This window comes from Narcine bancroftii, chromosome 2, assembly GCF_036971445.1.
Source record: "Narcine bancroftii isolate sNarBan1 chromosome 2, sNarBan1.hap1, whole genome shotgun sequence".
Taxonomy (NCBI): Eukaryota; Metazoa; Chordata; class Chondrichthyes; order Torpediniformes; family Narcinidae; genus Narcine; species Narcine bancroftii.
This window is the reverse complement of record NC_091470.1, coordinates 99,162,268-99,176,887: the sequence shown is the minus strand read 5'-3', so window position 1 is coordinate 99,176,887 and position 14,620 is coordinate 99,162,268. Positions and strand designations below refer to the sequence as shown.

Here is a 14,620-nt window from a genome sequence, read left to right as displayed (position 1 = left end):
CAAAACTAATATTGACGCAAAATAAGCTACTCCCTTTTACAATAGACAACCTTTCCTTTAGAAAATGGGGAAAAAAAGGGATTAAAAGAATAGAAAATTGTTTTTCAGTAAGTAGATTCTTATCCTTTGAACAAATGAGAGATAAGTACAATATAACTGGAGATACAGCGCTGGCATATTACCAACTGAGATCCTACTTGAAAGATAAATTAGGAAGCAATTTGAGTTTACCAGAGGGAAGTAACCTTGAATATGTGATTACAGATACAATGTTAATCAAAAGATTTATAACAAATATGTATATTAAACTGCAAGAAAAGGAGAATGAGGAAACAAATGGTAAAACTAAACAAAAATGGGAACAAGATTTAAATATAAAGATAAAAAAGGAAACATGGGAGAAATTATGTTCTGGAACGATGAGAAATACAATAAATACGAGGCTACATTGTATGATACAATATAATTGGTTACACAGACTATACATTACACCGCAAAAGTTAAATAAATGGGACCCAACAGTATCTGATAGATGTTTTCGATGTAAAAAAGAAATGGGAACAACAATTCATGCAATCTGGACATGTGAGAGAGTAGAAAAATTTTGGGATGATCTCAATCAGATATTAAATAAAATAACAGAAAACAATATACCAAAGAACCCAGAGATCTTTCTCCTAAGCAACATAAAAAACAAAGAATTTGGAATTGATCTGGAGGATGCACAAAAAAGATTTGTTAAGATAGCCCTAGCCGTAGCAAAAAAATGTATTATGTCAACCTGGAAATTGGAAGACAATCTGAAAATACAACAATGGTATATAGAAATGAATAAATGTATTCCATTAGAAAAAATAACATATAATTTAAGAAATAATATTGAAATATTCGAACAAGTATGGGAGCCTTACATTAAATACAATAGCGAAAATCTACCGGGAACAAACATTACCTAAGTTGATAGAAGGAGAAGGAAAGAAAAGAATGGACTCAGTAGAATTTCTGGTGTATTTTTGTTGAATGACAACATTGTCTGACTGGCTTAATGCAACCTAGATTGTATACCTAAAATGGATGAGAGTGGGGGGGGGGGGTGGGGGGGTGGCTTGGGAGGAGGGAGGGGCGGGGGAGAAAAAGTCACTGTATATGTGTGAAAAAGAAAAAGTGTATATCATGGCTAATGTGATTTATGGTGTGAAAAATAAAAAATTTAAAAAAAAATAAAAAAAAGAGCCTTTTTAACCAATTCTATCTCATCACGGGTAACTGGAGCAAGAGAAGCTGGCTCGATAGGAGCAGCAGTGAGAGCAAACGGCATAGCTGGGCCAGGAGGACTCAACAGCTGGGGACGATGTTCCCCTGCCTTCCTCTTATAAAGGGCATAAAGGACCGCAGTAGGTTTCCCATCAATATCACTTTTAGGTACACCTAACTTTAACAAGGTTAGAAAAACGTCCTTTCTTGTCGGTCCGTTATTAGCAGCAGACCCTCTCCTTCATCCTGCTTGTCTGATTTAACCTGGGTTGTACGTGAGTGGATTTTACCTCCCAACTCTAATTCTCGAAGCCCAGATAAGGCGTGCACCGCCTTAGACACAGGGTGCCCAGTTAGCGGACTAGTTATGGACAGAACCAGTCCCCGTACAGTGGGTTGGGCAGAACGAACCAATTGGGTATGCATTCCGGCAGTGAACATCTCTTTGTCAGGGCTCCCCCCATGTACCCACTACTTCAAATGCCCTGCATACAAGGCAGAGGCCAGGGCCTGTCGACGAACTACTGCAATACCCTCCTCTGGGGTGCCCCAATTGTTCTACAAATGTAAATCCCAATCTACTGGTGGCGGGTATACTCGTAACTTGCCTAGAGTGGCAAGTAAGTAATCCACCCCTCTCATTCTACCATGTAGTTCAGCAATGATCCAGATATCAGTAGTCAACGTTCTTAATCCAAACAATTCCTCAGGGGTTAAATATACATTACCCCCCTCCTTGTTCCCAAACACGCAGGAGCCAGGCTGCCAGAGTTTCTCCCGTCTTTTGGCTATATCGATCGCCAATGGTGGCCAGCTCTTTTATAGAGAAGTCACGTATTGTTGACTGCTCCTGACCCCTGTTCCCACTTTGGCCCACAGGGCCCTCTACCCAGTGGATGGGAGGAGGCCAAGCCCATCCCGTAGAGGGGAGGCCATAGAGCATAAGCAGGGGTTTGGGTATCTTCCCCTGGGTCCACTTGGGGGGGCCGGGGCATCTATCCCTTCAATCTCTACCATTACATCAGACCTCTCTCCATCTCCATCTGTTTGGGAAGTCGCTGCCTTACGGGGCGGGCATGAACAACGGGTGAAGAGGGTAGTACGTCAGGCAAATGCTGAGGGGTATCTGCATTATTACCATGGTCATCATTCCAGATTTTCTCATCCCAATCATCAATTACATCAGGATCGTCGCCATTCCTTATCATGGCACGAATACGATGTGGATCGGGTTCTACCCCTTGCTTTTCCTTGTCTGCACAGAGCTGCTGCCGGAGTTTAATATTACGGCAGATCGTTTGGACATGCTTATCCTCCCATTCTTTGGCTCGGTTCTGACTGGTGCGAACAATCTCGCTCATCATGGAACAGCGTGGTCCCATGGCTTCTATCTCCTCCTCTAGTTGGTCTCTCTTGTGCTGGGATTCTACTTCTCGCTGAATGAATTCTGCTTCATGCTGAACGGCGTGTCGTAAGGCTGTGGCCAGCAGCCAAAAACCGTCCGTCAGCGTCCCCTTTTTAACAGGAAATTTACTTTCTCGAAGGAGAGTGGCAACCCGCTCTCCCAGAGGCGCACTTGATGGATCTAACCTCTCATCCCAACTAATGGGTGGTCCCAACAAAGACAGGGTATTGGCCAACATGCCAAACCCATCGTCTTTGGAAATTCATCCCGGAATCAAGAACTGCTCAGGGCTCACCTCTTTCTTTCAGCGAAACATCTCGAGACCAATCCTGCCGACTACGCCAATTGTCCTGGGTAAACTTGTACCTCTCACTTTGTTCGTTTTAAATTGGTCACAGTGTTGGAGCTACCGAAAGAAAACAGACGCACACGCTGAGAGCACTTCAGTTTATACTAATCTTTATTACTAAATCTAAAGCTGATTTCAAACTACAATATGCAAGCCCTTCCCAATTATACTTATCAACGCCTGGACTGGTCCCAACTGCCGAAGCGAGGCAATGACCGCACACTTGTAGTAGGTTGTCGGGGCGCTGGTAGCAGCTTCCCTGACCGGGACGTTGGTTGGACTCCAGAAGTTCTTCTTGCTGAGAGATGTTTCCATCCCTCAGAGAGTCTCAGACTTCAGCAGCGGGACCATGGCTTATATTACCCAAAAATTGCTTACCCAAGCACCTATTCCCCGCGCGAAAAAAAAAGATAACTGAGCCTATCAAATACCACAACTTTCTAGCTTATCACTTTGAATACAATGATTTACTTAGCTTCAAGGCCTCGCCTGACAGTCTGCGACCAACAATCCCATCAATCTCAAACAGCAACCGGCTAACAAGCAGGAAGATTAAACGTTCTTGGTACCAGATGTCTTTTTGTCAGATAACTGCATCTCTGGGCCCCATGGTGGAATTTAGCTTCTGCCTGCTGATTCCTACATTGTTCTCAAAGTAGGTTACTGACACTCAGCCTTGCAGAAGCAAAAGCATGGTCTAAATCCTCCATTACAAATGAGCAAAAAAAAACCGAAATGCTGACATGCTAATTTTTTCCTTCTTTCTTCCTACCGGAGTAGGTGCCTGGGGTAATAAGAAGGATCATCAAGGAGGCTTCCTCATTGATCGTAGCCCGGAGTACTTTATGCCCATCCTAAATTACCTGCGTCATGGGCAACTCATTGTGAACAAAGGCCTGAACTTACTAGGTAGGTTCTGTATAATGTCACACCCATAATGGTAAGGCTCTGGGGGTAAATACAGAGCTATTATCTTGTTGCTACTCAATTCAAGAACCAAGTTGCAGACCTAAAGAGTGTGATAAACAGAATTGGGGGCAAGGCATGCTGCTGCTTTATCCTCTTCTGCCATTTAATGTCCTAACTGATCACTGAAAGGGAGTACAATCTGATGGGATGTCATCCAGTGTGCAAGGTATCTTCATTTACAGCTGTAGTCTATCTGGTGGCTTGTAATTAAAGTTTCTATTCAATCCTGTCATTCAGATTTGGCTACTGGTTTAATGTGCATTAAGACATTGGGGAAAAGCATCCCAACTCCCACTCTTTTTAAAACTGGAAACTGTGGCAAACTTCTACATGTGTGCTGACCTGCTGCATCATGGTTTGGTTCAGGGACACCAATACCCCTGCGTGTAAAGTCCTGCAAAATGTAGCAGACACAGCCGAGTGCATCATAGGCAAAACCCTCCCCATCATCGAGAATATCTACAGGGAACACTGCTGTCAGAGAGCAGCAGCAATCATCAAGGATCCATATCACCCAGTATACACTCTGTTCTCGTAGCTGCCATCAGGAGTAAAACACGAAAGTCTGCAGACATCATGGTTGAATTAAAAACATGATGCTGGAGAAACTCAGCAGGTCAAACTGTATTTTATAGAGCAAAGATAACCAATCTTGGGTCTGAACCCTTCATTGAGGTATGATGAAAATGTAGGCAGGTGTCTGAACAAAATGTTGGGAGGGGAGGGGCAAGGAGCACAGTCCTACAGACAGGAGGTAATAGGTGGATAAGGGAGGGAGGGCACAGCAGCGAACAGGGGGAGGAGGGATGGCTCTATGGATAGAGGGGGAACTGGGTGGAGAGCTGGAGGAAAGGGAAGGAAGGGAGGGAGAATGGAGAGCAGACCAGCAGAAACTGGAGAAGTCATTGTTAATGCCATCTGGTTGGAGAGTGCCCAGATGGAAAATTGGGTGGTGGCCCTCCAATTTGCAGGTGAATTTGGTGAGATAGTATATGAGGCCTGTCGCTAAAGTGGACAGAGCGAAGGTGCTCAGGGAAGTGATCTCCCAGTCTGCGTCCAGTCTCTCTGACGTGGAGAAGGCCACAGCGGGAACACTGAGGCCATCCGGTTAGATATTCCTTCCTTAAGGCCTACCTCATCCTCAATGATCCTCAACAGTGTTTTCCTGTCTCCTGTTTTGAAAGTTATGACCTTTGAGGTCTATTCTGCAGCGAAAGTGGTTTTAAGTAAAGGGCAGTGTTTCACGTTTCAGCATTTAGTCATGTAAAATAAGCCGTCCATGACCAAGTCAAAATGAGCTTTCTTTAAAACCATGACTGAATTATTTAAATATTGTATTCAATGTCCCCATTTACAGCTAAACATCTAATAATGCAATTAGACTTGCTAATCCAACAGCATGCACACCTCTATTGCTTTAAACAAACTATTAATCCCATCACAAATAGATGCAGCGAAACTCAAGTGATCATAGGTGAGCACTGGGAGCTTGGTCAACAGCAGTGATTAGTTTGGGGCCAGGGCGTGGCCCTTCCGCTGCCTTCCCTGATTGCTGTTACACAGGAACCTCTTGTGATCCGTCCTACTGCAGTACTCCTCTGTTTGGCAAAGAACTTTGGCCAGAATTGTTCGCTCAACAGTGGCAGCACGATTAGAGCAATGCAGTTACAGCGCCAGTGACCCAGGATCAAATCCCGCTGTGTCTGTGAGGAGTCTGTATATTCTCCCATGTCTGCGTGGGTTTCCTCCTGTACTCCGGTTTCCTCCCATCATTCAAAATGTACTGGGATTATAGGTCATTTGGGGTCATAGGCTCATGGACTGAAAGGACTGTGACCGTGCTGAATGTCTGTGTGCCTAAACAGCAGTTAATTAGGGTAGACTATCCAAGGCCAAAATGTTGATTGTGAGTTCTACCAAGTAATCTATATAGACCAACAAGACCAGTATCCACCCACAAAAAGCAACTCCCGACAAACTGCGGTGCTCAGTAAATACACAATGCTGGAGAAACTCAGCAGGTCAAACGGTGCACTTTATATAGCAAAAATAAAGATACAGAACCATCGTTTTGGGCTTGAGCCCTTCATTAAGATACAAGCAAATTGTAGGCAGGTGCCTGAATAAAATGGTGGGGGAGAGGGGCAGAGGGAGGACCACGGTCCCACAAGCAAGAGGTAATAAGTGGATATGAGAGGGGGGGGAGGGAGGGAGGAGGGTGGAGATCTGGAGGAAATAAAACAAGGGGTGGGGAAGAGAGGGAGAACGGGAGTGGGCTAGCAGAAACCAGAGAATTCACTGTTAATGTCGTCCGGTTGGAGAGTGCCCAGACGAAAATTCAAGTGCCGTTCCTCTAATTCATGGGTGGTCTTGATGGGATAGTGCCTGAGGCCTTGGTCATGGGAGTGGGGTGCTGAATCGAAGTCGATGGCCCCTGGGAAATCCGTCACTGATGTGGTCAGAGCAAAGGTGTTTTTTTTTTAAAAAACCCTGTTCCTTTTCATAGCCCGCTGATGCAAAATAAATAGGCACCTCTCATGATAGCTCAAACTGCAGCGTTTCCAAGGTCTAGGAGTCCTGTGGCATCTTGCCCAAGTCTTCATGTTAATCTCTTCCCGTCCATTAACTGCGTTTCCAGACATATTCAAATACTTTGACCCATGTCACTCTCTGTAGTTGAGAATGATGAAGGTTAGCTCTTGCTGCTCTCAACAGGATATATGGCTAATAAAATTAACGCAAATTCTGCTCGATCCTTACAGGAGTTCTCGAGGAGGCAAAATTCTTTGGCATAGACTCTCTAATTGAACAGCTGGAACAATTAATTAAGGTAACAATTCAACTTCTTTTTTGGTAACTAACAGTTATGTTGGGTATTGGGCAAGAGGTGTCAACAGGGTTCAAGTCTCTTTCAGCAAGTTCATTTCTGGTCACCTCATTACAGGAAGGATGTGGAAGCTATGGAGAGGGTGGATTGGAAAACCTGTGTTATGAGACAAGGTTACAGAAGTGGACTTTTTGCTTTGGAGTTGAGGAGGTTGAGAGGCAACTTGATGGAAATCTACAATATTCCAAGAGGCATGGATAAGGTAGACAGCCAGCACCTTTTTCACAGGGCAGGTGTAGTAAACATCCGAGTACATCTGTACAAAGAGAAGGGAGGAATGTTTAGGGGTGGCATCAGGGATGACAATGTGGGTGTCAGGAATGCATTGCTGTGGTGGTGGTGGAGGCTGGAACATTAGGGGCATTTAAGAAAAATAGAGGAAGATGTGTGTGTATATATATGTATGTATGTGTGTGTATATACACACATCATATTTTATATATTACCCGGGCTGGAGGGGTCTGCCTCCCCTCCTAGGTCGGTCCATACTGCCCGGACCGGGGCCGAGGCCGCCGCAGTTCACCCTGTGCCTGGACTGGGGCCACCGCCTCCCACTCCCTGCCCGGACCGGGGCCTCCGCCTGCCTCACTCGACCGAGGCCGGGGCCGCCGTCTCCCCCTTGCTCCTGCCCGTATCGGGGCCGCCGCCGTCTACCCTTCGCCCGGACCGGGACCGGGGCCGGGGCCGCTGCTGCTCTCCCTGTGCCTGGACTGGGGCCGCCGCCTCCCACTCCCTGTCCGGACCGGGGCCTCCGCCTGCCTCACTCGACCGAGGCCGAAGGCCACTCCGATATAAAACCTACGACCCAAGGACCTCGCTGCCACGTCCCAGCTTGCTTGGCCACGGCACACGAACCATGGGTGTAAAGGGTGGGGCCAGTACTGCGCGCACTGCACTCCACCTAAAAGCTCCTTTGCGCAGGCCCGAGGACAGGTCCACGTCCTCCCCCTCCACGTCCTCCCCCTCCACGTCCTCCCCCTCCACGTCCTCCCCCTCCACGTCCTCCCCCTCCACGTCCTCCCCCTCCACGTCCTCCCCCTCCACGTCCTCCCCCTCAAAAGATGCTCACAAACTCAAGCTAGCATGCTGGAACATCAGAACCATGCTAGACAAGACTGACAGCCACCGACCTGAACGTCGGTCTGCCCTCATTGCACATGAACTCCTCAGACTTGACATCGACATAGCCGCTCTCAGTGAAGTCCGCCTGGCAGATGTAGGCAGCCTCCAAGAACGCGGCGCGGGCTACACACTCTACTGGTCTGGCAAGCCTTCGGATGAACGACGCCTATCTGGTGTAGGCTTCATGGTCAAGAGCTTCATTGCCTCCAAACTCGAAAACCTTCCGACAGGCCTCTCGGACCGAATCATGTCCATGCGACTCCCACTTCAAAACAAGCGTCACATCACCCTCATCAGTGTCTATGCTCCAACCCTCCAGGCGGAACCAGCAGAAAAGAACAAGTTCTACACCGACCTGCGCAACCTCATCCAACGTACCCCTACAGCCGACAAGGTTGTCATCCTGGGCGACTTCAACGCTCGTGTCGGCAAAGACTCAGAAACCTGGCCAGGAATCCTGGGCAAGCATGGCGTCGGCAAGTGCAACGACAATGGGCGCCTCCTGTTGGAGCTCTGCGCAGAACAGCGGCTTGTCATTACAAACACCCTTTTTCAGCAGAGGGACAGCCTTAAGACCACCTGGATGCATCCCCGATCCAAACACTGGCACCTCCTGGACTACATCCTGGTGCGAGAAAGTGACAAACAAGATGTGCTCCACACCAGGGTCATGCCTAGCGCGGAATGCCACACTGACCACCGGCTGGTTCGCTGCAAGCTCAACCTTCACTTCAAGCCAAAGCCCAGGAACAATAAAGCCCCCAGAAAGAGGTTCAATGTTGGAAAACTGCAGTCAGACGAAGCGAGAGGAAACTTCCAGGCAAACCTCAAAGCAAAGCTCGACGTTGCAACCCGCCTCACGGACCCGTCCCCTGAAACCCTCTGGGATCAGTTGAAGACTACCATACTGCAATCCACTGAAGAGGTACTGGGCTTCTCCTCCAGGAAAAACAAGGACTGGTTTGACGAAAACAGCCAGGAAATCCAGGAGCTGCTGGCAAAGAAGCGAGCTGCCCACCAGGCTCACCTTACAAAGCCGTCCTGTCCAGAGAAAAAACAAGCCTTCCGTCGCGCATGCAGCCATCTTCAGCGCAAACTCCGGAAGATCCAAAATGAGTGGTGGACTAGCCTCGCCAAACGAACACAGCTCAGCGCGGACATTGGCGACTTCAGGGGTTTTTACGAGGCTCTAAAGGCTGTGTACGGCCCCTCACCCCAAGTCCAAAGCCCGCTGCGCAGCTCAGACGGCAAAGTCCTCCTCAGTGACAAGATCTCCATCCTCAACCGATGGTCAGAACACTTCCAATCTCTTTTCAGTACCAACCGCTCAGTCCAAGATTCCGCCCTGCTCCAGCTCCCTCAACAGCCCCTAAGGCTAGAGCTGGATGAGGTTCCCACCCTGGATGAGACATATAAGGCAATCGAACAACTAAAAAGTGGCAAAGCAGCAGGTATGGATGGAATCCCCCCAGAAGTCTGGAAGGCTGGCGGCAAAACTCTGCATGCCAAACTGCATGAGTTTTTCAAGCTTTGTTGGGACCAAGGTAAACTGCCTCAGGATCTTCGTGATGCCACCATCATCACCCTGTACAAAAACAAAGGCGAGAAATCAGACTGCTCAAACTACAGGGGAATCACGTTGCTCTCCATTGCAGGCAAAATCTTCGCTAGGATTCTACTAAATAGAATAATACCTAGTGTCGCCGAGAATATTCTCCCAGAATCACAGTGCGGCATTCGCGCAAACAGAGGAACCACTGACATGATCTTTGCCCTCAGACAGCTCCAAGAAAAGTGCAGAGAACAAAACAAAGGACTCTACATCACCTTTGTTGACCTCACCAAAGCCTTCGACACCGTGAGCAGGAAAGGGCTTTGGCAAATACTAGAGCGCATCGGATGTCCCCCAAAGTTCCTCAACATGATTATCCAACTGCACGAAAACCAACAAGGTCGGGTCAGATACAGCAATGAGCTCTCTGAACCCTTCTCCATTAACAATGGCGTGAAGCAAGGCTGTGTTCTCGCACCAACCCTCTTTTCAATCTTCTTCAGCATGATGCTGAACTAAGCCATGAAAGACCCCAACAATGAAGACGCTGTTTACATCCGGTACCGCACGGATGGCAGTCTCTTCAATCTGAGGCGCCTGCAAGCTCACACCAAGACACAAGAGAAACTTGTCCGTGAACTACTCTTTGCAGATGATGCCGCTTTAGTTGCCCATTCAGAGCCAGCTCTTCAGCGCTTGACGTCCTGCTTTGCGGAAACTGCCAAAATGTTTGGCCTGGAAGTCAGCCTGAAGAAAACTGAGGTCCTCCATCAGTCAGCTCCCCACCATGACTACCAGCCCCCCCACATCTCCATCGGGCACACAAAACTCAAAACGGTCAACCAGTTTACCTACCTCGGATGCTCCATTTCATATGATGCAAGGATCGACAATGAGATAGACAACAGACTCGCCAAGGCAAATAGCGCCTTTGGAAGACTACACAAAAGAGTCTGGAAAAACAACCAACTGAAAAACCTCACAAAGATAAGCGTATACAGAGCCGTTGTCATACCCACACTCCTGTTCGGCTCCGAATCATGGGTCCTCTACCGGCACCACCTACGGCTCCTAGAACGCTTCCACCAGCGTTGTCTCCGCTCCATCCTCAACATCCATTGGAGCGCTCACACCCCTAACGTCGAGGTACACGAGATGGCAGAGGTCGACAGCATCGAGTCCACGCTGCTGAAGATCCAGCTGCGCTGGATGGGTCACGTCTCCAGAATGGAGGACCATCGCCTTCCCAAGATCGTATTATATGGCGAGCTCTCCACTGGCCACCGTGACAGAGGTGCACCAAAGAAAAGGTACAAGGACTGCCTAAAGAAATCTCTTGGTGCCTGCCACATTGACCACCGCCAGTGGGCTGATAACGCCTCAAACCGTGCATCTTGGCGCCTCACAGTTTGGCGGGCAGCAGCCTCCTTTGAAGAAGACCGCAGAGCCCACCTCACTGACAAAAGGCAAAGGAGGAAAAACCCAACACCCAACCCCAACCAACCAATTTTCCCTTGCAACCGCTGCAATCGTGTCTGCCTGTCCCGCATCGGACTGGTCAGCCACAAACGAGCCTGCAGCTGACGTGGACTTTTTTACCCCCTCCATAAATCTTCGTCCGCGAAGCCAAGCCAAAGAAGATTTTATATATAGACATAAATAATCATAGAGATTGGCACAACATTGTGGGCTGAAGAGTAGTGTTCTATGTTCTAACTACTCAGAAGTACCACTGTATATGCATTCCTGTGTGTTTGCAGGACTAGTTTTTCATTTGAACAACCATGCACAAACAAAAGCCCGGTGGGTTTGTAAGCACGTGTGTTCTGGGATTCGGTGAACTTGCACATTGTGTGAGTGTCTGTCCATCTTTCTGCGCATGTGTCCAGGTAAACCGGTGTGCAAGGAAGTCAGGTGAGCCTGTCCTTGACGGATGTGAGAGTTACTTGTGCATGTGTGGGTGAGCTTCATGTCCCTTCTCTGTGTGGTTGCCTGTGTTTGGCTACACCTGGTGGACCAGTGTGGATTGTAATGTTTCTGCTTGTCCTCAATCTGCTCCTTTTAGCTGTGATCCCAAAAAACGGGGTTGAGAAAATATTCGCTCTTTTGGCTTGGACTGACCAGGTTCCAACAAGAGTGGAGTAGAGAAAGGATGAAAATGGCATTGGGACTGAGCCCTACATGGAGTGGGCATTGTGTTTATCAGATGGAAAACCTTCACAACTTAATCACACAGAAGACTACAGTCCATCAGCAGGAATTCTAATAATGTTAACCATTTCTTTTAGAATTCGTTACCTGCTGAAGACCATTCTCCCATTTCCCGGAAGGAATTTGTCCGGTTTCTATTAGCGACGCCTACAAAATCGGAGCTCCGGTGTCAGGTGATTGTGATCAGAAGGTATCTCTACACTTGCAGTGCTGGGGTGCACAGTCAGGGGTGATGGCTGTGGGGAGACAGGACAGCTTGGGTCTGGATTCCTTGTAGTTTGGAAGAATGGGTAGTGGGTGGAGTGATCATCAAAGGGGCGACATGGGTACAAAATGAGGGCGAAATAAAAACACACAGAAATGCTGGAGGAACTCAGCAGGTCTCGCAGCTTCCATAGGAGGTTAAGATTTATTAAGGAAGGTAAAAGCAAATATCAGGCAGGCATCTGACATAAAGACAAGAGATGAAGGGGGAAGAATGGGAGGGGGATGAGTCTGGACCAAAAGAGTTCATTGGATATGATAAGAGGAGAGGTAAGAATTTATTTTGGCTCTGTGAAAGAAGACCGAGGGAAAAGGGGGAGAGTGAAAGAGACAGAAGTAGAGAGAAGGAGACGCAGGAAGAGGGGAGGAGAGATTTAACAAAACTATAGAAGTTGATGTTAATGGCATCCGGTTGGAGGGTGGCCAGACAGAAGATGAGATGACTAAAATAAAGGCTGGTCATTTAAATCTGAGGTGTGCAGAAAGTTCTTCTGAGGACAGTGAATCACTGGAGTTTTTTTTGCCCCAGGAGTTGTGGAAGACAGATAATTGGATGTATTTAAGGCAGAGGGTGGGATAAATATTTGAAAGATAAATGAATTGAGGGTTCTTGGGAACAAGCACAGAAGAGGAATTAAAGCCAGCATAGACCAGTCACATTTGTATTAAATGGTGAATAAACTGGCATCGATCAACCATGATTGACGGGGCAAGCTTGGGGCATGAGCAGCCTACTTCTCCCGTGCTCCTATGATCGATCCCCAGGCACTCTTCTACATCCAGCGTTCCACACACGAGATGAGGATGGGTACATTGTAGGGGTTGGGGGGGAGATTTGGCTCAGATCTTTTGCATGTTAACATGATACACTTGTCTACCGTGGCTTTGTAGCCTGAGCCACAGAATTTGCAGTCATGTTTGATTATGGTCTTGTGGTCGAGGTGTGTGATGGAAGGTCAGGGTGAGAAGAGGAAAGTTTCTCCCCCGCCAGTTTTTTTTTATCCAGGATGCAATCTGTCAGCTCTCCACACAGTCATACTTTTGAACCATAGATGGGTACAGCACAGAACAGTGTCCCTGGCCCAGCGAGTCCAGGGTGACCCATCTATTCACACTCACCCTCATTTTTACTTTCCTCCTACAATGTCATTGACACCTCATTCCTCCCACCCTCCACCAGATTCCACCCCCTGCCACATGGTCAACTCATATCAGCTAATTAACGTACCGATCTACATGTAATTAGAAGGTGGGAGGAAATCAGAGCAGCCAAAGGAAACTGGAACAGTCACATGGCAAACTCTGTTAATGAGTCAATGCAAAGATCTTCAAAGCACACAAGCTCATATTGAGGTGACATACAGTTTGTTCTCTACAATTTATCTTCTAATTGGCCTTCTCTACGTCGGAGAGATTGAACGCAGACTGGGAGATCGCTTCGCTGAGCACCTTCGCTCGGTGCACATCGGTGACAGGGATCTCCCAGATGCCAACCATTTCAATTCTGTGTCCCACTCCCATACACGCACGTCTGTCCATGACCTTGTGTACGGTAAAACCAGTGCCATTTGTAAATTGGAGGAGCAACACCTAATTTTCCATCTGGTCCATCTCCAACCGGATGGCATTAACGTCGACTTCTCTGGTTTCTGCTCGCCCACCCTCTGTTCTCCCTCTCTTCCCTATCTCTCTGTCTTCCTTCCTCCAGCTCTCCACACCCTCTTCCCTCTCCATTCACAGAGCCATCCCCCCTTCCCCGTTTGCTGGTGTGTCCTCCCTCCCTTATCCACTTATTACCTCCCGCCTGCGGGACTGTGATCCTCCCCCTCTCCATTTTGTTTGGGTGCCGGTCTAAATTTTATTCCTACCCTTCCTACATTGATGAAGGGCTCAAGCCCAAAAAATTGGTTATGTATCTTTGCTTTGAAAAAGCTAAAGAACATGATTAAGGGTGAAAGGGGAAAAGTTTAAAGGGTACACGGGGGGGTACTTCTTCACACAAGCCGCTTTCAGGTGGAATAGCTGGGAGAATGCGGCTCTGGAGCCAGCTGTGGGTGTGCACGAAGCGACGTTCAGGTGGCAGCACTTTAAAGTTCAGGTTGTACCTCTTTAATCTGGCAACATTGAGACTTGGCCATTGGCGGACCACAGAAATTGACCTCTCAGGGATATCCTGTGTTAACATATCAAACGTAGAACAAAGCTTAAAACAGAAAATAATACTGTGGGGCGGCATGGTTAGCTAAGCAGTTAGCGCAGCGCCTTTACAGTGCCAGCATTCGGGACTGGGGTTCGAGCCCAGCACTGTCTATAAGGAGTTTGTTCTAACGGCAACATATTCAAACGTACCTGACCATGGGAATTTTCAGACCACGGTGCACTGGATAAGAGAGATTCAACCTGTACACTGTTTGGACCTGCTGAGTTTCTCTAGCATTATGTTTTCAGTTTATATAAATTGTTCAATCTGGTTTTTAAAAAAAAATTAAAAAGGGCATGTGTATTTTAGAGCTTTTACATGGGTTTATTTGGAAGCAGTGCGCCAAGGGAGCAGAGCATGCCTTTATTTTTCCAACTCTGCCTACATTCTTAGTGCAGCCAAGGATG

At 47.6% G+C, this 14,620-nt stretch overlaps 1 protein-coding gene across 3 annotated transcripts in view; it reads left to right on the top strand.

The window, feature by feature from the left end:
* Positions 1–14,620, top strand: part of LOC138753981 (BTB/POZ domain-containing protein KCTD9) — a 51,292-nt gene that overhangs the window by 17,370 nt on the left and 19,302 nt on the right. For 2 of the 3 annotated variants that reach the window (XM_069917654.1, XM_069917652.1), the window contains exons 6-8: positions 3,786–3,917; positions 6,740–6,807; positions 11,827–11,922. In XM_069917654.1, the coding sequence (XP_069773755.1) occupies positions 3,786–3,917; positions 6,740–6,807; positions 11,827–11,922 (296 nt within the window). The remainder of the gene's footprint in view (positions 1–3,785; positions 3,918–6,739; positions 6,808–11,826; positions 11,923–14,620) is intronic. The other variant, XM_069917653.1, reaches the window with a different exon arrangement.